A 27,537-nucleotide genomic window follows, 5' to 3' on the forward strand; every position below is an offset into this window, starting at 1 on the left:
GAGCTGCGATAGAGGCACCACCGATAGCTCTAGTTGGGGGACAAGCACCTGTGGTGCCTGTTGCCACCACTGCACTTCAGGAGACCCTCGCACAGTTCTTGAGCATGTTTGGTACTTTAGGCAGGGTTGTTTCCACTTGCACCGGCCACATCTTAGGCTGGGGGAGGAGCTCAGACTCTCGCGAGCCATACTACAGAGCAGCGAGTCCATGTTGATCAGGTCCAAGAGTTTATATCAATGCAGCCTGTTGTTCTGGTTCAGCCCGAGGTTAGGGTAGTGTCATCTGAGGAGGAGCAGCTTAGACTTGAAAGGTTCAAGAAGTATCATCCTCCTACTTTCAGTGGCTTAGCTTCAGACGATGCACATGATTTTCTAGAGAAATGCCATTGTATTCTCTGCACCATGGGTATTGTGGTGACAAGGGGAGTTGATTTTACTACATTCTAACTATCAGGAGCAACATATCAGTAGTGGCAGGTTTATGAGGAGGGTAGCCCAGCCGATGGATCTTCACTTACATGGACTCATTTTTTAGAGATGTTCTTAAGAGAGTTTGTTCCCAGACCTTTCAGGATACATGGCGCATGGAGTTTGAGTAGCTGCGCCAGGGTACTATGTCAGTGTCAGAGTATGCTGTCAGATTTAATGATTTGTCCAGACATGCACCTGCCTTGGTTTCTACAGTCAGAGAGTGAGTTCGTCGATTTATCGGAGGGCTCAACTACGGTATTAGATTCAGCATGGCTTGATATTTGGATACAGATACCCCATATCAGTAGGTGGTAGATATTGCATAGAGGTTGGAGGGTATGCGGGGCCGTGAGAGAGAGGACAGGGAGGCCAAAAGGCCTCGAGGTACTGGCAGATTTATTGGTGGCCACGCTGCATCTATAACCAATCATGGTATAGTCTATGTGAGCTGTCCAATTCACTCAGCACTTCTAGCTTCTAGTAGTTGTCCGATTATTCCGAGGTCTCAAGTTTCACACTTTGCCCAGCCACTTTCTAGTGCACCTCCTACACGGAATATCTCAGTGTTTAGTCCAGCTGACCAGGCCCGAGCTAGTCCCAACAACCAGCTTGTGTTGAGTGTGGTGATACCCATGATATGGTTAGAGACTCCCCCCACTCAAGAGGGATGCACCTCCGCAGACTACTCTAGCTTCGCAAATTCAATCGGGTCCACATACTTCACATGCCATGGTTGCTGCTCTAGTTTCCGCTCCAGCCGTACATCCAACTAGGGGTGGGGGACGAGCAAGTAGCATTTGCCCTAGACGGGGAGGCCAGGCCAGATTCTATGCATTTCCAAGTAGGACAGAGGCTGTCACTTCAAATGATGTCATCACAGATCTGGTTCCGGTTTTTCATATAGATGCATCAGTCTTATTTGATCTAGGATCCACTTATTCATATGTGTCATCTTACTTTGCTCCATATTTGGATATATCTCTTGATTCTTTGAGTTCTCCTATTTATGTGTCCACGCTTGTTGGAGATTTTATTGTTGTGGACCGTGTGTATCGGTCGTGTTTAGTTGTAATTGGTGGTTTTGAGACCGTAGTTTATCTATTGTTACTCAGTATGGTAGATTTTGATATGATATTGGGCATGAATTGGTTGTCACCCCATCATGTTATTCTAGATATTCACGCCAAGACTGTGATATTGGCTATGCCAGGTTTGCCATGCTTAGAGTTGAGGGGTGCATTAGATTATGTTCCTACCACGTTTGTGTCATTTCTAAAGGCTTAGCGGATGGTTTAGAAAGGGAGTGATTCATATCTAGCCGTTGTGAGAGATGTTAGTGCTGATACTCCTACCGTTGAGTCAGTTTCGATAATGAGAGACTTCCTAGATATATTTCCACTAGATCATCCAGTCATGCCGCCCGATAGAGATATCAATTTTGGTATTGACTTGTTGCCAGACACTCAGTCTATTTCTACTCTACCGTATCGTATGGCCCCAGCAAAGCTAAAAGCATTAAAGGAGCAGTTGTAAGTATTGCTTAATAAGGGTTTTATTCAGCCTAGTGTGTCGCCGTAGGGTGCTCTAGTTTTGTTTGTGAAGAAGAAGGATGGTTCTATGCAAATGTGTATTGATTATTAGCAGTTAAACAAGGTTACAACGAAGAACATGTATCCATTGCCGCGCATTGATGACTTATTTGATCAGCTGCAGGGTGCCAGAGAGTCTTAAAGATTGATTTGCGGTCAGGGTATCATCAACTGAGGATTTGGGATCCGGATATGTTGAAGACTGCCTTTAGGACTCGGTATGGTCATTACGAGTTCCTTGTAATGTCATTTGGGCTGACTAATGCCCCAATGACGTTTATGCACATGATAAATAATATATTCCAGCCATATCTTGATACCTTTGTCATTGTGTTTATTGATAACATCTTGATGTACTCCCGTAGCCGGGAAGATCATGAGAAACATCTGAGGATTGTGCTCCAAAACTTGAGAGACTATAAGTTGTATGCAAAATTCTCAAAGTGTGAATTTAGGCTTGATTCGATGGCGTTTTTGGGTCATGTGGTGTCGAGTGAGGGGTATCACGGGACAACCTTCGCGATCGTGAAGCACACTAGCAAATTTCAGCCAACTTAACTTTACTCCGGATGGTCCAAAATACACCCGAGCCACCCGGGAACCCGTCTAAATGTACCACCACATTCATAAACATGCTATGGACCTACTCGAAGCCCCAGAACATATAAAATGACACCGGAACTAAGAATCACACCTCAAACAAAATTAATCAACTTCCAAGCTTCAAACGTATTTCAATTAACTCCGAACGTGTCAAATCACACTTGCACAACTTGGAATGGCATCAAATTGTACAAGTCACAAATCACAGTACGCACCTATTCCAAAGCTCGAAAACCCAAACGGGCATTGATAACGCCAAAGTCCACTTCAAATTAACCTTAGAGAATTCTAAAACCTTCAAAATATCAACTTTCAACATTAAGTGTAAAAAGGCTACTGATCCACCTAAAACTCAATCCGAACATACACCCAAGTCCAAAATTATGATACGAACCTATTGGAATCATCCAAGTTCACTACTTGGCTCTTAACCTCACTAGAAATCCCCAAATGACGCCGAATAATTCGAAACTAGTCAAAAGTCATACAAACTAATCAATATTTGTTCAAAAAATCATAATTTAACTATTCAATTGATTTTCCAACAAAATTCGGAAAGTCCATAAAAGTCACCCCCGGGCAAACATGCCTGGATTTTGAAAATTTACAAAGATAACTGTTACCCGTGACCTTACAAACTCGAATATTTAATTTATTCCCAATTCCATAATTTTATGTTGTGGTCAAATCCCAATTTTACCAAACCCTATATTTCCAACAAAATCCCATATATTTACACTAATTCCATGTTAAATCTACCAATAATCTATGTATTTAACTCAAAAGTGGGTAGAATTCAAGTCTGCCCAGGCCTGCTCTTTTTCATGATCGTAGAATTCAAGTGGCCATGCGAGAAAAGAGAGCTAAGTTCCGTATTAAATTTAAGTCTGCCCTGGCCCGTCCTTCTTTAAAGGCCTTGTGATCGCGAAGGCCAAGCTGGCTCAACCCAGCTCCTAACTTTACGCGTTCGCGACCTTAAGTCTCGCATTCGCAATGCCCAACATCCCCTGCCCTTCGTGTTTGCGGTCCCCCAGCTGCAGTCGCGAATCCAACAACCTTCCTGCCCACTCCGTCTTGAACCTTCTTCTCATTCACGAAGTTGTCTAGGCATTCACAAAGAAGGACTAGATCCTCTCTTGCATTCGCGAGGAATTCTTTGCGTTCGCAAAAAATAAAATCCCAGCCTTCCTCCATCCATCTTCGTGTTCTATCGCCCTATTGTTATTGTTCATTGTCTTGGTGAGGGAGAGTGTTAAAGCACGAAGGATGATGTCGTGCAACATTTTGTGAGTGAGTGATAATGTACGAAGGTGATGCCGTGCCGTTTCTATTGTGTCTTATAGTGAGGTTGAGAGTAAAAGCACGAAGGGTGATGTCGTGCCATGTTATGAGAGAGAGTTAATGCATGAAGGGTGATGTTGTGCCGTTTCTATTGTTTCTTATGATGAGGTTGAGAGTAAAAGCACGAAGGGTGATGCCATGCACTTTCCTTTACTGTGTTTACTTGTTTCTTTCTGTTAAAGATATATCGATTGATCATGTTCTCATTCCTGTTGTGATTCCTTGCCATGTAATCCCCTCAGCATGTCCCCTTCCCAATATTTCTTGCCTTGCTTCTTTAATTGTTGTTATGGTTATATACATTGATATATTGTACAGGTTTACTTGTAGGTGTCTTGTCCTAGCCTCATCACTACTTCGCTGAGGTTAGACTCGATACTTACCAGTACATGGGGTCGGTTGTACTCATACTGCACTCTGCACTTTCTGTGCAAAATTTGGTACTGGACCGAGTTGACCCTGTGTCTTGTTGCTGGCTTGATCCGTTTGGAGACCCAAGGTAGTCATGTTGGCGTCTGCAGGCCCTGGCGTCCCCTTCTATGCATTTCCTTTAGTGTTTCATTTGTATCAAAAACAGTTGTATTTCCTTCAGACATTTACTTGTAGTGAAATCTTAGAAGTTCGTGAATTGTGACTCCATATCCGGATGGTAGTAATTAATGCAGTGTTTTTATATTATTCTGCACTCACTATATTTTATCTTAACTAATTTCCTATTATATACTGAATGGAATAAGGATTGGCTTAATGATTCTCTAACGTTGGCTTGCCTAGCAAGTGAAATGTTAGGCGTCATCACGGTCCAGACGATGGGAATTTCGGGTCATGACAAGGTGGTATCAGAGCACTAGGTTGCCTACGTCTCACGATTCACGAGCATGCTTAGTAGAGTTTGGAGGATCAGTACGGAGACGTCTGTGCTTATCTTCCAGAGCCTATGAAGTTTAGGAACAAATTTCACTTATATTCTTCTCTGTCGTGCAATTTTGTTTTCTCAATACTAATTAAACTTTTCTCCTCTATTCTCTCACAGATAGCGAGAACACGTACCGCTTCCTCAGCTGAGCAGCAGCCAGAACCCCAATGGCAGCTCCTACAATGGGAGAGGTCAAGGCTGAGGTCGTGCCAGAGGCCGGGGCAAGGCTCAGCCTAGAGCTCGTGCAGCAGTACTAGCAATGGAGCCTCAGGTAGAGTTGGGTGAGGAGGTTCCAGCCCAGACTGTTCCTGCCGGACCAGCTCAGGTTCCAGAGGGGTTCATTGCCACCCCAGTACTTCAGGACGCTTTGGTCCGTTTGGTGGGCCTTATGGAGAGTGTGGCCCAGACTGGTGCATTTTCCATGGCACCAGCCGTCTCTCAGGATGGAGGAGGATCCCAGACTCCCACTACTCCCGCTCTGGAGCAGATAGCTCCCCAGTATCAAGCTCCAACAGCTCAGCTAGTCAGAGTAGTTCAGCCGGTTGTTGCGGCACGGGCCGAAGATGGGTCAGTTATGTCTTCTGAGGCTTTATAGAGATTGGACAAGTTCACCAAGCTCTTTCCAATTCACTTCAGTGGTGCTCCTTTATAGGATCCCCAAGAGTATCCCGACAGTTGTCACAAGGTTCTTCGGAACATGGGTAGAGTGGAGACCAACGGAGTCAATTTTGCTGCATTTCAGAAGAATGGTTCCGCCAAGAAATGGTGGAGAGATTATCTGTTGGCCAGACCAACTGGGTTGCCTGCTCCTACTTGGGACCCGTTTTCTCAGCTCTTCCTAGAGAGGTTTCTCCCTATCACATTGAGAGAGGAGCATCGTTGTCAGTTTGAATGTCTCCGGTAGGGCAGTATGACTATTACTCAGTATGAGACCCATTTTGTGGATTTGGCATGTCATGCTCTTATTCTATTTCCTACCGAGAGAGAGAGAGAGTGTGAGGAGATTATTGATGGACTTGCTCAACCTATCAGATTGCAGATGGCTAAGGAGACTAGGAGTGAGATTTCTTTTCAGGCGGCTGCCAATGTTGCCAGGCGAGTCGAGATGGTTTTAGCTCAGGGTAGTGGTCAGGGGTCTGACAAGAGGCCTCGTCACTCCGATGGATTCAATGGAGCCACATTTGGAGGCCGAGGTACTTATGGCAGAGGCCATCCTCCCAAGTCGTTTCATTCAGCACTCCAGGCATCCCACGGTGCCTCAGGTGGTCGTGGCCTTCAGATGCATTATTTCGACCAGCTAGCCTACAGTGCACCACCAGCCCTTTTTAGTGCACCTCCGCTCCAGAGTTTTCAGGGTGGTTACTTAGGTCGACAGGCTCAGTTTCATGGCCAGCAGTCACTGCAACCGAGGTCTTGCTATACTTGAGGTAATCCGGGGCACATTGCTAGATTTTGCTTTCGGACATCGGGCAGCTCACAGCATCAAGGTTCTCATGCCATGGTTGCAGCATAAGTTGCTGCACCACCTGCTCAGCCAACCAGAGGCAGGGGTCAGGCAGCTAGAGGTAGGAGCCAGACTGTTAGAGATGGAGGTCAGGCCGTTAGAGGTGGAGATCAGCCAGCTAGAGGTCATCTTAAGGACGTAGTTCAGGGTGGTGGGGCCCATCCTCGGTGTTATGCTTTTCCAGCCAGGCCTGAGGCTGAGACATCTGACGTAGTTATTACAAGTATTGTTTCAGTTTGCAGTAGGGATGCTTTAGTTCTATTTGATCCGGGATCTACTTACTCCTATGTGTCATCCTACTTTGCTTCTTATTTGGTCGTGCCTCGTGATTCTTTGAGTGCTCCTATGTATGTATCCACACTAGTGGGAGATGCTATTTTTGTAGATCATGTTTATCGTTCGTGTGTGGTCACCATTGGGAGCCTTGAGACTCGTGTAGATCTTCTACTTTTCGACATGGTTGATTTTGATGTCATTCTGGGTATGGGTCGGTTGTCACATTATCATGCTATATTAGATTATCATGCCAAGATGGTGACCTTAGCCTTGTCGGGGTTGCCTCGATTAGAGTGAAGAGAGACTCCTGGCCATTCTACCAGCAGGGTTATCTCTTATGTGAAGGCTCAGCATATGGTCGAGAAGGGGTGTCTAGCTTATTTGGCTTAAGTCCGCTAATTTAGTGCGGAGGTTCCTTCCATAGATTCAGTGCCGGTTGTTCGTGAGTTTCTAGAGGTATTTCCTGCAGACCTGTCGGGGATGCCACCCGATAGGGATATTGATTTTTGCATTGATTTGACTCCAGGCACTCAGCCCATTTGCATTCCGCCATACCACATGGCCCCGCCAGATTTGTAAGAATTAAAGGAACAGTTGCAAGATCTGCTTGATAAGGTCTTTATTAGACTTAGTGTCTCGCCTTGGGGTGCACCTGTGTTGTTTGTGAAGAAGAAATATGGATTGATGAGTATGTGTATAGATTATCGGCAGTTGAACAAGGTCACCATCAAGAACAAATATCCATTGCTGAGGATTGATGATTTATTTGATCAGTTTCAGGGTGCCCAGATAGTTTCGAAGATTGATCTGAGATCTGGCTACCATTAGTTGAGGATTAGGGCATCCGATGTCCCTAAGACAGCTTTTCGGACTCGGTATGGGCATTATGAGTTTCTAGTGATGTCATTTGGGCTGACAAATGCCCCAGCAGCATTCATGGATTTGATGAACCGGGTGTTCAAGCCCTACTTGAATTCCTTTATGATTGTGTTTATTGATGATATCTTGATCTACTCCCGCAGCCGAGAGGAGCATGAGAAGCATCTTCAGATCGTTCTTCAGACTCTGAGAGACAACCAGTTATATGCTAAGTTCTCAAAATACGAGTTTTGGTTGAGTTTAGTTGCTTTCTTGGGTCATGTTGTATCAGCATAGAGAATTCAGGTGGATCCTAAGAAGATTGAGGTAGTTCAGAACTGGCCTATACCCACATCACCTATAGAGATTCGTAGTTTCTTGGGAATGGCGAGTTATTACCGTTGGTTTGTGGAGGAGTTCTCATCTATATCAGCCCTATTTACTAGGTTAACCCAGAAGGGTGCCCCATTCAGATGGTCGGATGAGTGTGAGGCGAGCTTTCAGAAGCTCAAGACTACTTTGACTACGACACAGGTATTGGTGTTACCCTCAGGTTCAGGATCCTATACAGTATATTTTGATGCATCTCGTATTGGTCTGGGTACGGTATTGATGCAGGGTGGCAAGGTTATTACATATTCTTCGGGGCAATTGAAGGTTCACCAGAAGAATTACCATGTTCATGATCTAGAGCTGGCAGCCATTGTTCACGCGTTGAAGATTTGGAGGCACTATCTTTACGGCATGCCATGTGAGGTATTCACGGATCATCGGAGCTTACGGTATTTGTTCAAGCAGCAGGAGCTCAATTTGAGGCAGAGGAGGTGGTTGGAGCTATTGAAAGACTATGATATTACCATATTGTATCGTTCCGGGAAGGCCAATGTGGTGGCCAATGCTTTGAGTAGAAAGTCAGCTAGTATAGGTAGCATTGCATATATTCTAATTGGAGAGAGACCGCTTGCACTAGATGTTTAGGCTTTGGCCAATCAGTTCCTGAGGTTGGATGTTTCTGAGCTCAGTCGTGTTCTATCTTGTATTGTCGCTCGGTCTTTGTTGTTTGAGCGCATCAGGGAGCGGCAGTATGATGACCCTCATTTTCTTGTCCTTAGGGACACGGTGCGGTACGGTGATGCCAATCAGGTTACTATTGGAGATGATGGAGTTTTGAGGATGCAGGGTCATATTTGTGTGCCTAATGCGGATGGACTTCGTGAGTTGATTCTTGAGAAGTCCCATAGTTCTCGGTATTCTATCCATTTGGGCGCCACCAAGATGTATCAGGACTTACGGCAGCATTATTCGTTGAGGAAAATGAATAAGGATATAGTTGCTTATGTAGCTCGGTGTCTAAATTGTCAGCAAGTAAAGTACGAGCATCAGAAACCTGGTGGTTTGCTTCAGAAGATAGAGATTCCTGAGTGGAAGTGGGAGTGTATCACTATGGGTTTCGTTGTTGGACTCCCGTGGACTCAGAGGAAGTTCGATGTCGTTTGGGTCATTGTCGACAGGCTGACTAAGTCAGCGCACTTCATTCCTGTTGCAGTTTCATATTCTTCAGGGCGGTTGGCCAGGATTTATATCTGCGAGATCGTCCGTCTTCACGGTGTGCCCATGTCTATCATATATGACCGAGATACGCAGTTCACCTCGCACTTATGGAGGGCAGTACAGCGTGAGTTGGGCATGCGGGTTGAGTTGAGCACAGCGTTTCATCCTCAGACAGATGGATAGTCCAAGCGCACTATTCAGATCTTGGAGGATATGCTCCGCACATGTGTTATAGACTTCGGAGGATCGTGGGATCTGTTCTTGCCCCTTGCAGAGTTCGCCTACAATAACAGCTACGAGTCGAGCATTCAGATGGCTCCCTATGAGGCACTATATGGTAGACCGTGTCGATCTCCGGTCGGATGGTTTGAGGCGGGGGAGGCTCGGTTATTAGGTACAGATTTGGTACAGGATGCCTTGGACAAGGTCAAGATTATTCAGGATAGACTTCGCTCAACTCAATCCAGGCAGAAGAGTTATGCCGACCGTAGAGTTTGTGATGTTGCATTCATGGTCGGGGAGAGAGTGTTGCTTTGGGTATCACCCATGAAGGGTGTAATGAGGTTCGAAAAGAAGGGCAAGTTGAGCCCTAGGTATATCGGGCCTTTTGACATTTTGGAGAGAGTGGGAGAGGTGGCTTACAGGCTTGCGTTTCCATCGGGGTTCTCATCAGTTCATCCGGTGTTCCATGTGTCCATGCTTCGAAAGTATCACAGCGATCCGTCCATGTGTTAGATTTCAGCTATGTCCAGTTGGACAAGGATTTGACTTATGAGGAGGAGATGGTGGCCATTCAAGCCCGGCAGGTTTGGTAGTTGAGATCAAAGAGTTATCCTTCAGTTCGAGTGCAGTGGAGAGGTCAGCCCATCGAGGCAGCTACTTGAGAGTCCGATTCGGATATGTGGAGTAGATATCAACATCTTTTCACCAGCCAAGGTACTTTTCTAAGTTCGTTCAAGGACGAACGATTGTTTTAGAGGTGGAGAATGTGATGACCCGACAGATTATCTTATATTTTAGAACCTAATTCTGTATTTTGAGGTTTCAAAAACCTCATCTTAGCCTTTCTCGATTTGCGTGCGCAGTCCGAGTGTTCCTCCGAAAGGCCTATATGTTAAAAACTAATAAAAAGAGAATTTTTGCCTTAAAAAAATTAATTTAAGTTGACTTCGGTCAATATTTTTAGAAAATGGACCTGGACACGTGTTTTGACGGTCCCGGTAGGTCCATATCGTAATTTGGGACCTGGGCGTATGCCCGGAATATAATTTCAAGGTCCCTATCTCGAGATATGGAATTTTGATGATAAATTAAAAGTTTGGAAGTTTAAGGATTTTTAGAATTGACTGATGTTTGGTCTTGTTGATACCGGGTCCGTATTTTGGTTTTGGATCCCGGTACAGGTCCACTATAATATTTAAGACTTGACTGTGAAATTTGGTGAGAAACAGATTTGATTTGACGTGATCGGACGTCCGGTTATGAAAATAGAAGTTTTAAAGCTTTCTTGAAAATTTCATTTGATTTGGTGTTCAATTCGTAGTTTTAGGTGTTATATTGGTGATTTAATCGCGCGAGCAAGTTCGTATGATGTTTTAGGACTTGTGTGCATGTTTGGTTTGAAGCACCGAGGGCTCAGGTGAGTTTCGGATAGGCTACAGGATGTTTGGACTTAGAAAATCTGGTATTTTTGCTGCAGCAGCTGTTCTGGTGTGTTCTTCTTCGCGTTCGCGAAAATACTCTCGCGAACGCGAAGGGTAAGCTAGTCAGGGTGAGTATTTCCTCTTCGCGAAAGCGAAGGCCTGGTCGCGAACTCGGAGTGATGGGGGATTTACCCTTCGCGAACGCGTCTAGCTCATCGCGAACGCGTAGCATTTGGGACATGGGGGAGGAGTTAGACTTTCCTTCTACGCGAACGCGAGCACGGGCTCGCGAACGCAAAGGCCTGGGGGCATAGCCTTCGTGAACGTGGTGGGGGTTTCGCGATCGTGTAAGCCTAGCAGGGAAGCTCTTCGTGAACGTGACAGTGTCCCCGCGAACGCGATGAACACTTTCGCCCAGTTCATAAAATAGTCCCAAAACGGGACTTAAGCCATTCTTTCACATTTTCAAAAGCTAGACGGCCTAGAGCTGATTTTCAAAAGACATTTTCTTCCCCAAAGTGTTGATAAGTTATTCTAAACCATATTCTTTCAATTTCCCATTACATTTTATGAATTTTCAACCTAAAATCTAAGGTTTTCATGGTGGAGTTGGGGATTTTTGGGTAGAAACTAGGGATTTCAAAATTTGGGGATTTAGACCTCAAATTGAGGTCGGATTACAAAACCGATTATATATCCGGGCTCGGGGTGAATGGGTAAATGGATTTTGGTCCGAACCTTAGATTTTGACCAAGCGAACCCTGGTCGGTTTTTGACTTTTTGAGGGAAATTTTGGGAAATCTAAATTTATGCAATGTAATTGATTCCTTTAGCAATATTTGATATTATTGAGTCATTTTTGAATAGATACGAGTGGTTTGGAGGTGGATTTTAGAGGAAAAGTTGTCGGAGCGAGGTAAGTGTCGTGGTTAACCTTGGCTTGAGGGATTAGGCATTATTCGCTTATTTTCTACGTGTTTGTATGTTGAGTACAACATATAGGTGAGGTGACGAGTACCTTTGCGTTGTTGTCGAGTCATAACATGTGAGTGAGTCTTATTATTGTAAATGTGGTATTCCTTGATCATATTGTTCATGATTAGACTAGCTATTCGTTATGTTGAACCACTCTTATTATGTTTTACGGAAATTGGTATTGATTGAGTATTGACTCAAAGTTGAGGTTAGTAACGTGGAATTGAATGTTGAAGTAAGACTTGTTCTTGATATTTCTATCTCTCTGTTGTTATTGTTCATTGTCTTGGTGAGGGAGGGTGTTAAAGCATGAAGGGTGATGCCGTGCAACGTTTTGTGAGTGAGTGATAATGCACGAAGGGTGATGCCGTGGCGTTTTTATTGTTTCTTATAGTGAGGTTGAGAGTAAAAGCACGAAGGGTGATGTTGTGCCATGTTATGAGAGAGAGTTAATGCACGAAGGGTGATGCCGTGTCATTTCTATTGTTTCTTATGGTGAGGTTGAGAGTAAAAGCACGAAGGGTGATGCCATGCACTTTCCTTTACTGTGTTTACTTGTTTCTTTCTGTTAAAGATATATCGATTGATCATGTTCTCATTCCTGTTGTGATTCCTTGCCATGTAATGCCCTCAGCATGTCCCCTTCCCAATATTTCTTGCCTTGCTTCTTTAATTGTTGTTATGGTTGTATACATTGATATATTGTACAGGTTTACTTGTAGGTGTCTTGTCCTAGCCTCGTCACTACTTCGCTGAGGTTAGACTCGATACTTACCAGTACATGGGGTCGGTTGTACTGATACTGCACTCTGCACTTTCTGTGCAAAATTTGGTACCGGACCGAGTTGACCCTGTGTCTAGTTGCTGGCTTGATCTGTTTGGAGACCCAAGGTAGTCCTGTTGGCGTCCGCAGGCCCTGGCGTCCCCTTCTATGCATTTCCTTTACTGTTTCATTTATATCGAAAACAGTTGTATTTCCTTCAGACATTTACTTGTAGTGAAATCTTAGAAGTTTGTGAATTGTGACTCCAGATCCGAGTGGTAGTAATTAATGCGGTTTTTTTTATATTATTCCGCACTCACTATATTTCATCTTAGCTAATTTGTTGTTATTTACTGAATGCAATAAGGATTGGTTTAATGATTCTCTAACATTGGCTTGCCTAGAAAGTGAAATGTTAGGCGCCATCATGGCTCCGACGGTGGGAATTTCGGGTCGTGACACCAACATAGGGCATTTGTTCTTCTTGTGCCCCCTCTTTCCATAGCCGTAACATATTTTAAGAGTCATCCAACATGTTCCCAAGTGACGTTTCTTGCAAGTCAAACATTCTGGTTCATTAGCACCAACAACCCTCTTTTGTTTCTTAGATTCTCTCACCACAAGATCCGGTGGTGCGGTGGCATTGGTAGGAACAAGGACACATACCTTAGTAACAAGTTCTTCCAATCCCTCCACGGCTCGATGCATTCTCCCAGCGAACTCTTGTGTAATCTCCCACAGATTCAATGGAGCGGTCATTCCCTCCTCCTTCTTCCCAAACTCATCCATAAATAAAGAGGAGATGCACTCCATTAATCAAACACTGAAACGATTTTATTAACAACTCCCATTTCATTTTCATTAGCAGTTTCATTCATAATTTCCAAAATATTACAACACTAAAGATATAATGAAAAACATGTTTGCCAAATACCACAATTTCTAGTTCAATTTCCCACATTAAACACCACCCACAACCTGTCTACGGAGCCTCTAAGTACAACTGAAAAGTAATATGGAAATGCCAGCAACAAGGCCCCGGCTATATCTCAAAACCCTAGTACAACATCAAATGATATCATGCCTGAAATAGAGTAGGGCTAACCAAAACCTGTTGAATAGGGAGTAACTGCTAACGATGACCAAATTTCCCGCTAATGAACCACCTGTATCCATTGAAGATGCAGCGCCCCCGGCAAAAGGGACGTTAGTACATATGGAATAGTACTAGTATGAATGACAAAACACCCTCTCAATAGAATGATAAATAATACAATAAAGAACAGTCATAATATCAGTGGAAGCCACAAACAATATCAAACCTCAAATTAGGATCAAGACAATGTTCAAATAAATTTTCCTATCTTAAATTGGGCTATCTTTAGTACCAACATGACACCATTCACAATACCAATGTTCACAATTTCAATACCACCGTACTTTTAGCACGGAGTCCGATCACGACCCGATCGGCAAGGCCATCTCATTCAAGACATCATCCTTTTTATACCAATCATCTCATTTCATACTTCTTTCACATCTTTTCATTTCATTGGCACTAGTGGCCACAATTATAAAATTATTCTTGGCACGTCGGCCGTATTTAGTATTTCATGCTCACCTTTTTCACTTTCAAACATCATCATAATTATCAACAACAAGGCATTTCAAATCAAAGTTTGTTGTACATATATGAGCAATTAAGAGTCTTAGGCACATAGAGATGTTGCACAAAATTTGGCATAATAGCCTTCGTTTGGACTTGACTTGAAGTCGAAATATTTTTAGTGCATAACCCATACTTTGAACACATTCTCAAATGATAACATAACATAATAAAAATATTTGGGGTACATATTGAACATATATCTTTCAACACAAGCTTATTCAAAATAGATTACTTTATAATGAACAACTCAGAAATTACATGAATATCGTGGGATTCAGTTCTAAGAGAGGAGTTTAGCTAACGTACCTCACTTTGAGCTTTCCTTAAATTACTACAATATTCCGGAAATCCTAGCAATCCCAATCTATTTTGAGACATAACAAAATTGAACACAAATTAGGAAGATATTCATGGTTTCAGCTCATTTGAGCATTTCATCAAACACTAGGTGTGCAAATTTGACTACAAGGTTCTTCTACAAGATTTTCTTCATTCCACAACCCAATATTTACCCATTTGAGCTCAACAGTATTCTCACAAATCTTATTGGTACATGCATGTATACATAATACTCTCACAACCAAGAATCATACTCCTAATCACCCATCTTTTACCCCAAACGCTAAATTGAAGAGTAGGGTTAGAACCTTACCTCTTGAGTGAAGATATTGTGAGATTTCCTTGTTGGGTTTCGAAGCTTGGACAAGATCTTGATGAACAAATCACTTGAGCTTCTTCCTCTCTCTAGAACCCTCTCACTTCTCTCTAAAAATATCATATTTTTGCCTTCAAAATGAGCCTCAAATACTATTTATCAAAATGGGGTCGGGTTATAAAATTCAGAAAAATTGAGCTCTGAAACACAATCTGCGGTCGCATAGTGACCGCATAATGGATATGCAGTCCGCAAATCGGCCGCACAATTGGTGTCCCTAAACTGGAAAATATGGGTTGGGTTTGCGGTAGTTCTGGAGCCCGCATACCTGTTCTGCAGTTGCATAATGCACCGCAAACCTATTCTGCGATGGCATAATGCACAACATACTTTCCTCCAAACTTGCCCAACTACTGCTTCACTCTGCGGCCATTCTGCGGCCCGCAGAGTGATTCTGAAACGCAGAAATGTCTTTTTCTTCCAAAACATTTTCCTTTACTCCCAGTACATTGTTCAGCCCAAAAGGTCCGAGCCGCGGCGAGCATCGGCACCATGAAACCTTAAATTTCTTTGCGAAACTTTACGGGGCCTTACAATCTTAATATGATTATATCCAGAGTAAGTATCAAGGAAACTCATTAGCAAGTGTCCAACCTTAACATCAATCATTTGTTAAATGTTTGGCAATGGAAACGATTCTTTAGGGCATGCCTTATTTAAATCTTTATTATCTACACACATCCTAAATTTGTTATTCTTTTTGGGTACTACGACTGTGTTAGCTAACCATTCCGGATACTTTACCTCCCGGATTGAACCAATATTAAGTAGTCTGGTTACCTCCTCTTTAACAAAAATGTTCTTGACCTCGGCTATTGGGTATTCCTTTTACCTTAACGGTGGGAAGTTTCAATCCAGACTCAGCTTGTGGACCGCCACCTCCAATTGGATACATGTCATATCCGAATGCGACCAAGCAAAGCAGTCTACGTTATCTTTGAGAAAATAAATAAATCCTGACCTGAGCTTGGGATTTAAACACATTCCCAAATGGAACTTCCTTTTCAGAAACTCCTCGAACAAAGCCACTTACTCGAGTTCCTCTGCGGTTGACTTAGTGGCATCTCTCTCCTTTGGTACCTGAAAATTTCTTAGAACCTGATAGGATTCCGATGACTCTTCACCCTTACCTTATGCATTCGAAAAGGGAGAAGGCATTGGTTCCTGTAATTGCTACTTATTGAACTCTTTTTCCTTGCTGCCGAAAACGGTCTCTGCATTCATCTCCTTCGCTGCTAGTTCGTCCACTCTTATTTTCTTGATTCCCTCCGGCGTTAGAAATTTTAACAACTGGTGATATATTGAGGGAACAACCTTCATCTCGTGTATCCACGGCCTACCGAGGATTACATAATAACATATATTGTTGTCCACCACTTCGAATAGAGTGGTCTTCGTTACTCTTTCGGCATGTGTGGGCAACAAAATCTCTCCTTAGGTTGTCAAACTTGTCAAGTTGAATCCATCTAAGAGTTTTGTCGCTGGAATAGTGCTCCCGGTCAGTTTCACTCTTTCCAGAACTCTCCATTGAATGATGTTGGCTGAAATTTCTGGATCAACCAAAACACGCTTAATTTTAAAATCTAAAACATTGAGAGAGATTACCAAAGCGTCGTTGTATGGCATAAGGAGTTCGCCAGCGTCTTCCTCTGTGAAAGTGATGTCATCTTCTGCGACTTCCCGAAAACTCTTGTTATGAGTCACTGATATCTTCATTTTCTTTGCTGCTGAAAAGGTTACACCATTGACTTTATTTCCTCCGAAAATCATGTTGATAGTTAGCCGAGGGGAGCCTTCTGCTACCTTCGAAGGCTCTGTATTGTCACAGCTTCGGCCATATTTGTTCTTGGCTCGGTCACTTAAAAACTCCTTGAGATTTCCATTCTTAAACAATGTCGCCACCTCCTTATGAAGATGTCGGAAGTCCCCAGTTCTATGGCCATGAGTCCCATGGTATTCGCACCATAAACTGGGATCCCTCTTACTAGGATCTGATCGGATTGGCTTCGGGAACCGTGCTTCTTTGTTATTACTCATTGTCGATACCAACTCTACTAAGCTGATGTTAAAGTTGTAATCTGATTACCTAGGATACGTAGAGTCTCGGGGCCCTAGCACCTCCTTCTCCTGTAACGATCTACTGTTCCGGCCCCGATCGACTCTTCTATCCGGAGCAAACTTATCCGATGACCGAAACCCTTTGCTACTATGACATTTGGTTCTTTCATACGGCAGAAAATGACCTCTAGAGGACCGCCGATCCGCATCAAAGTTGCTTTTAAACTTGTCCTGGTTTTTGTCTTGATCCCGTCCCTTGGTTGATATCGCGAACCCGAGTTGATCGTCTTTTATCCTTATTTTTAACTCATATCGGTTATGGACATTCGCCCATGTGGTTTCTTGATACTCAATCAGGTTTTCCTTCAGCTTTTGGGAGGCATCGGAACTCCGCGGATTTAGACCTTTGTGAATGCCTCAGCTGCCCACTCATCTAGTACCGCCGATAACAACATCCTCTCTTTCTGAAACCGGATCATGAATTCACGTAGCAGTTCAGGCTCGCCCTATGCAATCCTGAATATATCTATATTTCTTGCTTGAACCTTCCTTGCCACATCATGAGCCTTAATGAACGAGTCTGCAAGTATCTGAAAAGAGTCAATTGAATGCTCGGGTAAGAGAGAATACCATGTTAGGGTCCCCTTTGTGAGGGTTTCACCAAACTTCTTTAACAAGACTGACTCGATCTCATGTTGAGCCAAATCGTTCCCTTTCACAACAGTGGTGTAGGTTTTGATGTTCTCTTATGGATTCGAAATCTCATCATATTTTGGTATGTCCAGCATCTTGAACCTCATTAGAATTAACTCTGATTCTGCGCTCGGGTTAAATGACAATTGTGTGTAGTTTTTCAAATTTGTGCCTTTTAGTACTGGTGGTGCGCCCGGAATCTGATCTTTCCGAGCATGAAACTCCTTCGCATTTTGATCCATTCGTTCATTTATTTTTCTCATAAACCTCATGAGCTCTGTTTTGAAGGGATCATTCCCGATATTATTCCCAGATCCGCTACCGATCCCTCCGGCTTCGTCGAAACCGACTTCCCCTTGAGGTGTTGTTATCGACCCTCTAGCCATTTGGTTTGTAGGAACACTGGGAGGAATCGGGCTCCTTCCATTCGCGTTATTTGAGGTGCCTGACGATGCTTGTTTTAACTCTGTCATCACCTCATCCTGTCTTGAGAGGTGTTTCATGATTGATTTTTGATGTTCTCTTAGGATTCTAACTGTTTCCACGACATGTTCTTCCTCCGCATCATTGGGTGTCCGTTCCCGCACATGCCGGAGATACTGGCCATCTCGAACTGGGGTTATCTCATCCTCTTCGTTGCGAGTCTCACTGATTGAGTTATCGTGTTGGGACAATTCTTCGCGCCCCTCAACATTGTGTGTGGTGTTGATATCATTAGCTTCCATATCTTTTTTCACTAAGGAAAGAATCAAAACAAGTTAGTAATAAACGTATGGATCAAAGCAATTATGCAATTGTCTAAGCCCCACGGTGGGCACCAAACTGTTTACTCGCAAAACGGTATAATTAAATTTATTACGTGGTTTATAGACAAGCAAATTGATTTGATCCAAAAATGATAAAGAGATAAGATTAAAATTGATAATTTAATTGAATAAGATGACAAGCCTAGCTCTGAACCCAGCGTTTCCGAGAGCACAAATAGAAATAACGACAAAGTGAGAGAAAGTTGTTAATTTCATAGCAAAATAGTAAAATATAGTCTTTTATGTATAGAATGTTTCATGTATCTACAATGGCTACTCAGTCTACTATTTAAAGCTTTACCTAGGGAAACAACATCCTAGGATCAAGCTCCTCTTAAATGAAAATAAAAGAGTCATTGATGAACGTGTAACGGCAGCCCGTGAATGTAAATATTCTCTGCAATGGTCGCCCATTTAATGTTAGTAAATATTTCATCATTGAATGTTATCCGATGACAAACCCTTGACCTTCTCCCGTCGACTATGCTCCATTCGGGATTTATCCGATATCAATTACATTTGTTGTATTCGGTATTGGTTGTTCCCTGACTTGCCATTTGCCTATCTTCGGTTCCACGTGTCATGTTACCATTCGACCATCCGTTATAAACTAATTTTACCCCATATATCCACGTTTGATTTGGATAAAATTATGGTATAACTTATTTCGGGATTGTAGTAGCTTTTTATTCCTATAAGAGAATAAAATAATTAATTCCAGAATAATTAATCGTAGAATAACTTATTTCCCAACCAAATGATTTTAATTGATAAAAGGGCAAATGACGTCATTTTAGGATTCAAATTCAAAGCTTATCAACCAAAAAGTACAATATGGCTTTGCAAACAAGAAAAAAGGCCCTTTGCAGCATATGAGGCACGTGTATGACAGATTGTAAGCATCTTAAAGCAGACCTCTCCTGAAAAAGCCCCGACAATTATTTTGATTTGAATTTTGGTATCTTTTCACTGTACTTATCTTTGCCCTCATGGTCCATAAAAATGGCCGCGCCACAGGCAGATCTGAAGTACATTTATTAATAGAAGTTTCCTTTAATGAGGAGACTGGAACCTAGTGTTAGGCTGTTGGCTTTACTTTTTTTTTTTCTTTAAATCCTTCCCAATATAGTAGAATTTATAATGTTTTCATATTTTTTCTCCACCTCGTGAATGAATGTGGTTTTTCCGAGCAAGTCTTACTTGTCCTCTCTTGGGTTTACGTACTTTAGAGGTAACTCTAGCATTCATATGGACTCTCACCTATAGCTGAATGCTTTAATTCTAAAAGCAATTCGTTTAGAGAGCAATTTATTCTCATTTATCTAAATCTTGATTGAAGAATTATTTGACTATAATTATTTAGAGACGGTTTAGGAAATATTCAGTGGAACAATAAGCGTTTTAACACAATTATTATTAGAAACATGCAACAATCTCGTGCTGAAACATTGGATTTATTCGAACTCAATTTTTGACTTGAAGTATAAATTTTTATGTGAAAACTCATAAAACTTACAATAAATATTAAATTTAATTTTATAATTTTAACAATACAATAAGGTCACCACTTAGCACTTTAAAAGATAATCCATTAAGCTCCCACCATAAAATTTGGAGCTTTATTCAAATTTTATTTTGACATATCTGTTTTTTTATAGATTTTAACTATTTTTGGCAGCTTTTAAAAATATAATCCTTAAATTTCAAAAACAGCTCTAGAATAGTTTTTAAATTTTTATATTCACAAAATTTAAATTCTTTTCAAAAGTAAAATGCATATCCTAACACAATTTTAATTTTGTATCTCATTTTTAAGAATTATTTTTTCAAGTTTAAACCGAATCTATATGAGTTAAAATTGTGCCATCTAATTTATTTTGTTTCTGAAGTGAAAAAAAGAGTCATTGAAAGTGGAGAAGCCAAGGACTTTGTCATATATAAAGTATACCCACTAGTCTCGGAAATTGAAAAACACTGCATGAGTTGAGCAATCTGTGGTCAAATCTTACTCTTCTGGGGACAAACAATTCATTTACACTACACATTAATCTATACTAACTAAGAAACTGAGCCAATTAACTGGCAGCCACAACCATTCCCAAAGAAAACCCCAATTTTCAGGCTATCGTTTATTGTGCTGATTACATAAGTTAGTAGCAGTTGCAATAAAAGTTTAAGCAACCAAGAATTAATATGTGAAGAATATCTTGCTAGACAGAAGCCTTGCCAAACTTACTGTGCAGTAAAAAAAGCTTCCTAGTCTCTCAGTCTTCTATTGTCTGTCATGATTCTCTTCTACACGTTCCTCAAATAAAATTAATTAAGATAAAATTTTGATTACTTTATTTTTATTCATGTTTTAATATTTAATCTTTCTTTATTGGTATTTAAACAAAATTAAATATTTGTAGTCTTCAAGAATAATTATTGCTAAGTATAAAAAATATATATATAATTAATTTTGTTAACTTCTAAAGTAACAAATAATTTGAGATAACTATTTTTAATAACCACGACTGTTAGTATGAGATGTAAGGAATAGTAATGTTACTCTTTCCGGTCCATAATAAGTGACATTTTAGTCTTTAGCACACCCCTTAAGAAAATACTATAATTCCTAGAAGAAGAAACAAAGATATTTTTACTAAATTGCCATTAATTAAAATTTATACTCCTTCCGTTCGCATGTATTATTTACTATGATACCCATATTAATTGATTCATATTTTTAATGAATTTGAAAAAATGATTTGAAATGAGTAATTAATATTGTGGTATAACAGGAAAAAGAAATCCAGAAATTTAAATAATAGCAAATCCAGAAAAATACAGTTAATCTCTTCTTAATTAGGTAAAAAAGACATTTATTTTGGATTAAAATAACTTGTTATGGACATCAGGGAGTAGCTTATATCATCATTAACCTGCCCCAACAAAACTGAATTTCCCAAGAAGAAAGAACAAAAGATAGAACCAAAGTCATAAGAAAACTAAAAAAAGGAGAATGAAACAAGAGAAAACAAGCAAGAATGGGAAATGTGAGTAATTAAGCTGGCAGACAAAATCTGGTATTTAAATTGGGAGAAAGATAGAAGAGCAGGTCTATACACTCAAAAGTTTCAAACATGTGCAGCAACTGGAGTCGGACCAGAAGCCTATTGGGAATTCCTTCAATATCAAAAAGCAAAAACGCCAAAGGGAAATTGTGAAGGATAAAGTTCATTACTAGTTACTCAGATACCTTGCCAGTCTTACTGTACAATGAAACACTTCCTAACAAAAGCTGGCCTAAATCATAAACCAACCCCCAATGAAACTGAATTTATCAAAAAAGAAAGAACAAAAAACTAGCCCAACCTCATTTTAAAACTAAATAAAGAGAATCAAACTAAAATAACAAACACCCTCCAATAGAAGAAACATTTTAGATCATATGCTGAGAAGGTCAGGTTGAGGAGATTGAGGTGGTGGCTGATGGTTATCTTTTGTGTTTCCGGGAGCTGAAGTTGGTGACTCCGATGCAGGGGCAGATGATGGGAGCGACTCGGTGATTGTTGAATCTCCTGATTTTGTATTAGATGGAGTGGGAAGCTCAGTTAGTATTTGCACAACCTCGCGCATTTTGGGGCGTTCAACAGCCTGCTCTTCGACACATAGCATTGCGACATAGAACACATGAATCACCTCATGAAGGGGAACTGTTGAGAGTCTTGGATCAAGGATTTTGAGAACTCCTTCCTTTTTCCCTTCCGTCATTTTTCTTACCCATTGGACTATGTCAACGCCATCACCAAATTCTCCAACTGGCTTTCTCCCACTCACCAATTCTAACAGAACCACACCAAAGCTATATACATCACTCTTCTCATCAACCTTGAGTGTATAGGCATATTCTGCAATAAAGAAATGAAAAAGGATTTAGGCATATAATTAGAAAAAACTATGTTGCAGTTGAAAATAAGCAAATTTATTAGTCAAGATTAAACAATTTAAGCCCAAAACAGCAAGAAGTCAGATTTGAATGCAAGTACTGGTTATTTATTAGTGTTCTTTGCTTCAGAGAGTAAGTTAGATTTGAAATGCTTTTCAGTAGCATAAGTACTCAAAAAATCGAATCACCAACAGCCAAGTAGGTAGGTGATTTTCAAAGTTGCAAGGCCTATCTATGAACATAGGCATTCATCTTTTACTAGATTGTTCTAGTTAACTACGGATCAAGGACTGCTATACGAGTCATGTCATTCGTGTTATAACAAGGAGATTGATCATTGCCGGCTAAACAAGGACCAACGACTACCACATAGCAGCACACTTATGCTGTATAAACACTTGAAGAGACTGAAAAATTGCAATCTTAGTTGACAACTTACAGTCATTTTAAACTAGTTTTGAATGGAACACACTTCAGAATCAACATTAAGAAGATGTGAAGATTTCGATAGCATACCTGGCGCTATATAGCCATAAGAACCAGCAATTGCAGACATGCATTCTGATGTTCCTGAATCTTGCAAGAACTTGGCAAGTCCAAAATCAGCAACATGTGCTTCGAAGTTGGAATCCAGAAGAATGTTGTTTGACTTTACGTCACGATGGAGGATCAAAGGCGAGCAATCGTGATGGAGATAACAAAGGCCTTTCGCAGCCTCCAACGCTATCTTATACCTAGTATCCCAATGCAAATGACCTCCCTTCTTTCCATGAAGCATTTCACCAAGACTCCCATTAGGCATGTACTCATAAACCAAAAGATTCGTTTCATGATTTGAGCAAAATCCCAATAATCTAACAATATGTCTATGCCTAATCCTCCCAAGTGTCTGTATCTCAGCATTAAACCCATGATCATGTGAAGAACCACGGCTCATAGCCGGCAACCTTTTAACAGCAACCTGTTCACCATTTGGCATTACACCCTTGTACACTATACCAGCACCTCCTTTCCCAATAATGTTATCCTCTTTAAAACATCCCAAAACATCATCACAAGCAAAATCCAGGCGTTGGAACGCGGTAAGCTTCCAAGCACGAGCCTCGCTCGCCTTCCTTAAAGATCGAGCCTTTATAATCGCAGCAACAGCAAACACAATCGAGCAAGCAAGTAACCCAATAACAAGCAAAAGCTTCATAGAAGGCGAAAATGTGCCTCTCTCGTGCGGTTCACTAACCCCATCAACTACACCTTCTTTGCAAGGACCCAAATAGGGTCCGCAAAGATCTTGATTACCCAAAAATGAGGTATAATTAAAATAACTGAATTGACCAGTACCAGGAACTAATCCAGATAAGTTGTTATATGAAAAATCAACAGAAGTTAAACTCTGCATTGCAGAAATAGATGCAGGAATACTTCCAACTAAATGGTTTCGCGACACGTTCAAGTAATTCAGTATCCTCATACCAGTGATCTCAGTAGGAATCTCACCTGATAGCTTATTCCTACTAAGATCAATAAAAGTTAAAGCCTTGCAATTACTTATCTCGGGTGGAATCGGGCCCGAAAACCCATTACCACTGAAATCCATTTTAGACAACTGCTGTAATTTCCCTATTTCAGCTGGAATTCGGCCCGAAAACTTGTTCCCATCAAGAAGCAACTTCTGAACACCACTAAAACTCCCAATACTGGACGGCAAACGCCCAGTGAGTCGATTATTCGAAAGACTAATCTGCCCAAGACTAGCTGACACAGAACCAGTCACTGGAAATGTACCAGTAAGAAGATTATCTTGAAGTTCAACTTGTGTCAACTTCGGCAAACTTAACAAACCTTTCGGAATCGAACCATTTAGGTAATTTTCACCCATTCTAATCCTACTAAGTGATTCACATTGACCCAAAGATTCAGGAATTGGGCCAAACAAGAAGTTACCAAGAGTAATTAAAGTCTCCAAATTGTTGCCTCTACACATGTTTGGGGGCAAATTTCCAGTTAACTTATTGGTACTAATATCAAGCGTTTTTAACTTACTGTTTTGGCCCAAACCCATTGGAATACTTCCAGTGAAATTATTTTCCCAGAGCTGCAAAACTTCCAACTTCGGCAACTCTTGAATGAACTCTGGTATTGACCCATAAAGCTTGTTACGAAAAAGATTTAACAGAGTGAGATTCTTCAGCTCCGATAAAGTTAACGGTATTTCACCGGAGAGCAAATTGTTGGATAAATCTAAAGATTTTAAGCTTTTTAGATACCCAATTTCGGGTATTAAAGACCCAGAAAGAGAATTCACTTGTAAGAACAAAGTATCCAATTTCTTAAGCTTCCCTATCTCCGACGGAATATTGCCGGAAAGTCCACAGTTAGCAGCATCGAAACGTACGAGCTCGGACAAGTTCCCTATCTCCGGCGGAATTCCTCCAGAGAATGTGTTGTAGTATCCGACGTAAAGTTCCTTAAGAGTAGTGATATTTCCGATCTCCGGCGGGATATCTCCGGCGAGTTCATTGCCCGAAACTGCAAGGTATTTGAGGAAAGGAAATTTGCCGAACTCCGGTGGAATACGGCCGGTGAAAAAGTTGCCGCCGAGGTGAAGATGATAAAGATTTGTCAAATTATGGACCCCAACGGCAAGTTCACCGGTCAGGTTATTATTGTAAATATCGAGAACTTCAAGGTTTATTAGTTGGGTAAGCTGTTGAGGGAAACTCAAGTTAAAAATGTTGTTGCTGAGGTTAAGGTAACGGAGGTTTGAGATAAGGGAGAGTTCAACGGGAATGGGGCCAGAAAACTGGTTGACGGCGACGGAAAGATTGACGAGGTAACGGAGTTGGCCGATTTCGGGCGGGAGAGTACCGGTGAGGTTGAGATTTGAGATGTTTAGTGAAGTCACGTGACGGTATTTGTCGCACGTGACACCTTTCCATGTACAGTGACTGGTGGAGATGTTCCATGAAATGAGAGCGGATTGTGGGTCGTCGGTAATGGCGGTTTTCAGGGAGAGTAATGCGCGGTATTCAGGGAGGAAATGTGGTTTTGCGGCGGCGGAGGAGTGGAAATGGAGAATGAGGAAAAGGAGAAGAAGAAAAAGAAGAAAATGCATGATTTTTTTTTCAAAGGGAGAAAAGGAGCGAGCAGAGCAGAGATGGAGAGGAAGAGATGTGTTACATTGGTTTTTTATTTGCTTTTCATGTGTCTTTATCGAACAGAGACACTATAAATGTGTATTTATATGAACTTATCAAATACATTAGAAATTAGACAAAAAGAAAGTTACACGTACTTTGTCAATACATACTTTTTTGTGTGCGATCACCTTTGCCTGTCTACGAGCAACGTCAATATACTCAGTATAATTTTATAAGTGAGATATAAAAAAAAATTATTTTCAATAAAGCTATTTTTTGTGTGTCGATCACCTTGGCTTATTAGTCAACAATATAACCACTGTAATTTCATAAATAGGATCTGGGAAGAAATTATTTCTAATAGACCCTCGGCCAAAAAAAATTATAAAAATAGGTTTGAGAAATAATAAAGCCGTTATGATAAAAATACTGGAAAAAAAGTATTGGTAGCAAAAATAATAGGATAACCAAAATAAAGGAAATAACAGTAACAATAGAATTGAAGAAGAGGATAACGATAAAAGTACCATTTTCTTCGGTCCATAATATATGACTTTTTGGCCTTTTTATTTTGGTCCAAAATAAGTATCAATTTTACATGATCAAGAATGAATTAACTATCGTTTTTTAAATTTGCCCCTATTTATATATCTCAATATGTCAAGTTAACAATATGTAAAATTTAATTACGGATAATTTAGTCAAAATACTTATTTGTTTTCTAGGAGTTCGTATTTTATTAAGGGTGTGCCAAAGACAAAAAAGTCACGTATTATGAACCGAAGAGAGTAATAAGGAGAAGAGGGCACAGATAAGGTACGCTAAACTAGAACTACGTACTCCCACAAACGAAAAAAAATCACTCAACTACCTACTAATCGTTTACCTTAGGAATGGTATCCCCTCCAGTAGTGTGTTGTCCAGTAATGCTCAATGGCTTCTTAGATGCATGCCACGTGTGCAGATGGAGTTTCAAAGGCTTGGATTCAATTTGTACTTGTACTTCTTTTCTTGTATTTACTTTATCAAATAAATATAATACTTTAAAAATTAAAAATTATTATGAAAATAATTATATTGTGGATGTCCATTTATTACTCATCTATAGATAATCTTCCTGAAAAAGATTATCTATTTAGTACTCTGTTGAAATTTATCTCCAAGCAGTTGATGCAGGCAGGTTGAAAGCAGCTCAATGAAATAATTTGCAGCAATTTCTTATTAAACAGGCAGGTTGCAAGCAGCTCATGCAGACAACTTACAAGCAACTAAAGAAAAGCCTTGCAGCTGCTTCCTGAAAAGTCTCGCAGTTGCTTCCTTTCTTCTTTAAATAGAGGAGTTTTCAGTTCATTATGTACAAAAGTTTGAAGTCAGAATAATATGTCAGTTTCTCTTTATACTTGTCTTTAATTTACTGTCTTTATTTTATAACACGTTATCAGCACGAGATTCTGCCATCTCGAGAAAATACTTTGAAAGTATCAGAGGTACGAACTTTCTTTTTCTAAATAATGTCAAATCTTCCTAAACTTGAGTTTGTAGCCCTGGATATATCGGGCAAAAGTTACATGTCTTGGGTGCTTGATGCCGAAATTCATCTTGATGCGATGGGTCTGGCAGACACCATCAAAGATAAAAATCAGGCATCAAACCAAGACCGTGCCAAAGCAATGGTATTCCTACGCCATCACCTTGATGAGGGCCTGAAAATGGAATATCTTATTGTTAAAGATCTAGTCATACTGTGGAATAATTTGAAAGATAGATATGACCACCTGAAGATGGTCGTTCTTCCATAGGCACGTTATGATTGGACTCATCTAAGGCTACAAGATTTTAAATCTATCAGTGAGTATAATTCTGCTATGTTTAGAATTATTTCCCAATTGAAACTATGTGGTGACAATATTACTGATCATGATATGTTAGAGAAAACTTTCACCACTTTTCATGCCTCGAATATGCTCCTGCAGCAGCAATATCGAGAGATGAAATTCAAAAAGTATTCTGAACTTATCTCACATCTTCTTGTAGCCGA

At 40.8% G+C, this 27,537-nt stretch overlaps 2 protein-coding genes across 2 annotated transcripts; both read right to left on the minus strand.

Moving 5' to 3' along the window:
* Positions 1-16,308: 16,308 nt before the first annotated feature.
* Positions 16,309-16,911, minus strand: LOC107824760 (uncharacterized). The gene has a single exon (XM_016651573.1). The coding sequence runs from the start codon at positions 16,909-16,911 to the stop codon at positions 16,309-16,311; it is 603 nt and encodes a 200-aa protein (XP_016507059.1).
* Positions 16,912-21,634: 4,723 nt separating this feature from the next.
* LOC107824761 (uncharacterized) lies at positions 21,635-25,568 on the minus strand. Its single transcript, XM_016651574.2, has 2 exons — positions 22,879-25,568; positions 21,635-22,324 (listed from the first exon to the last, which is right to left on the minus strand). The coding sequence occupies exons 1-2, from the start codon at positions 25,472-25,474 to the stop codon at positions 21,861-21,863; spliced, it is 3,060 nt and encodes a 1,019-aa protein (XP_016507060.1). The 5' UTR covers positions 25,475-25,568; the 3' UTR covers positions 21,635-21,860.
* Positions 25,569-27,537: the final 1,969 nt, after the last annotated feature.

The sequence above is a fragment of the Nicotiana tabacum genome, chromosome 14, assembly GCF_000715075.1.
Source record: "Nicotiana tabacum cultivar K326 chromosome 14, ASM71507v2, whole genome shotgun sequence".
NCBI lineage: Eukaryota > Viridiplantae > Streptophyta > Magnoliopsida > Solanales > Solanaceae > Nicotiana > Nicotiana tabacum.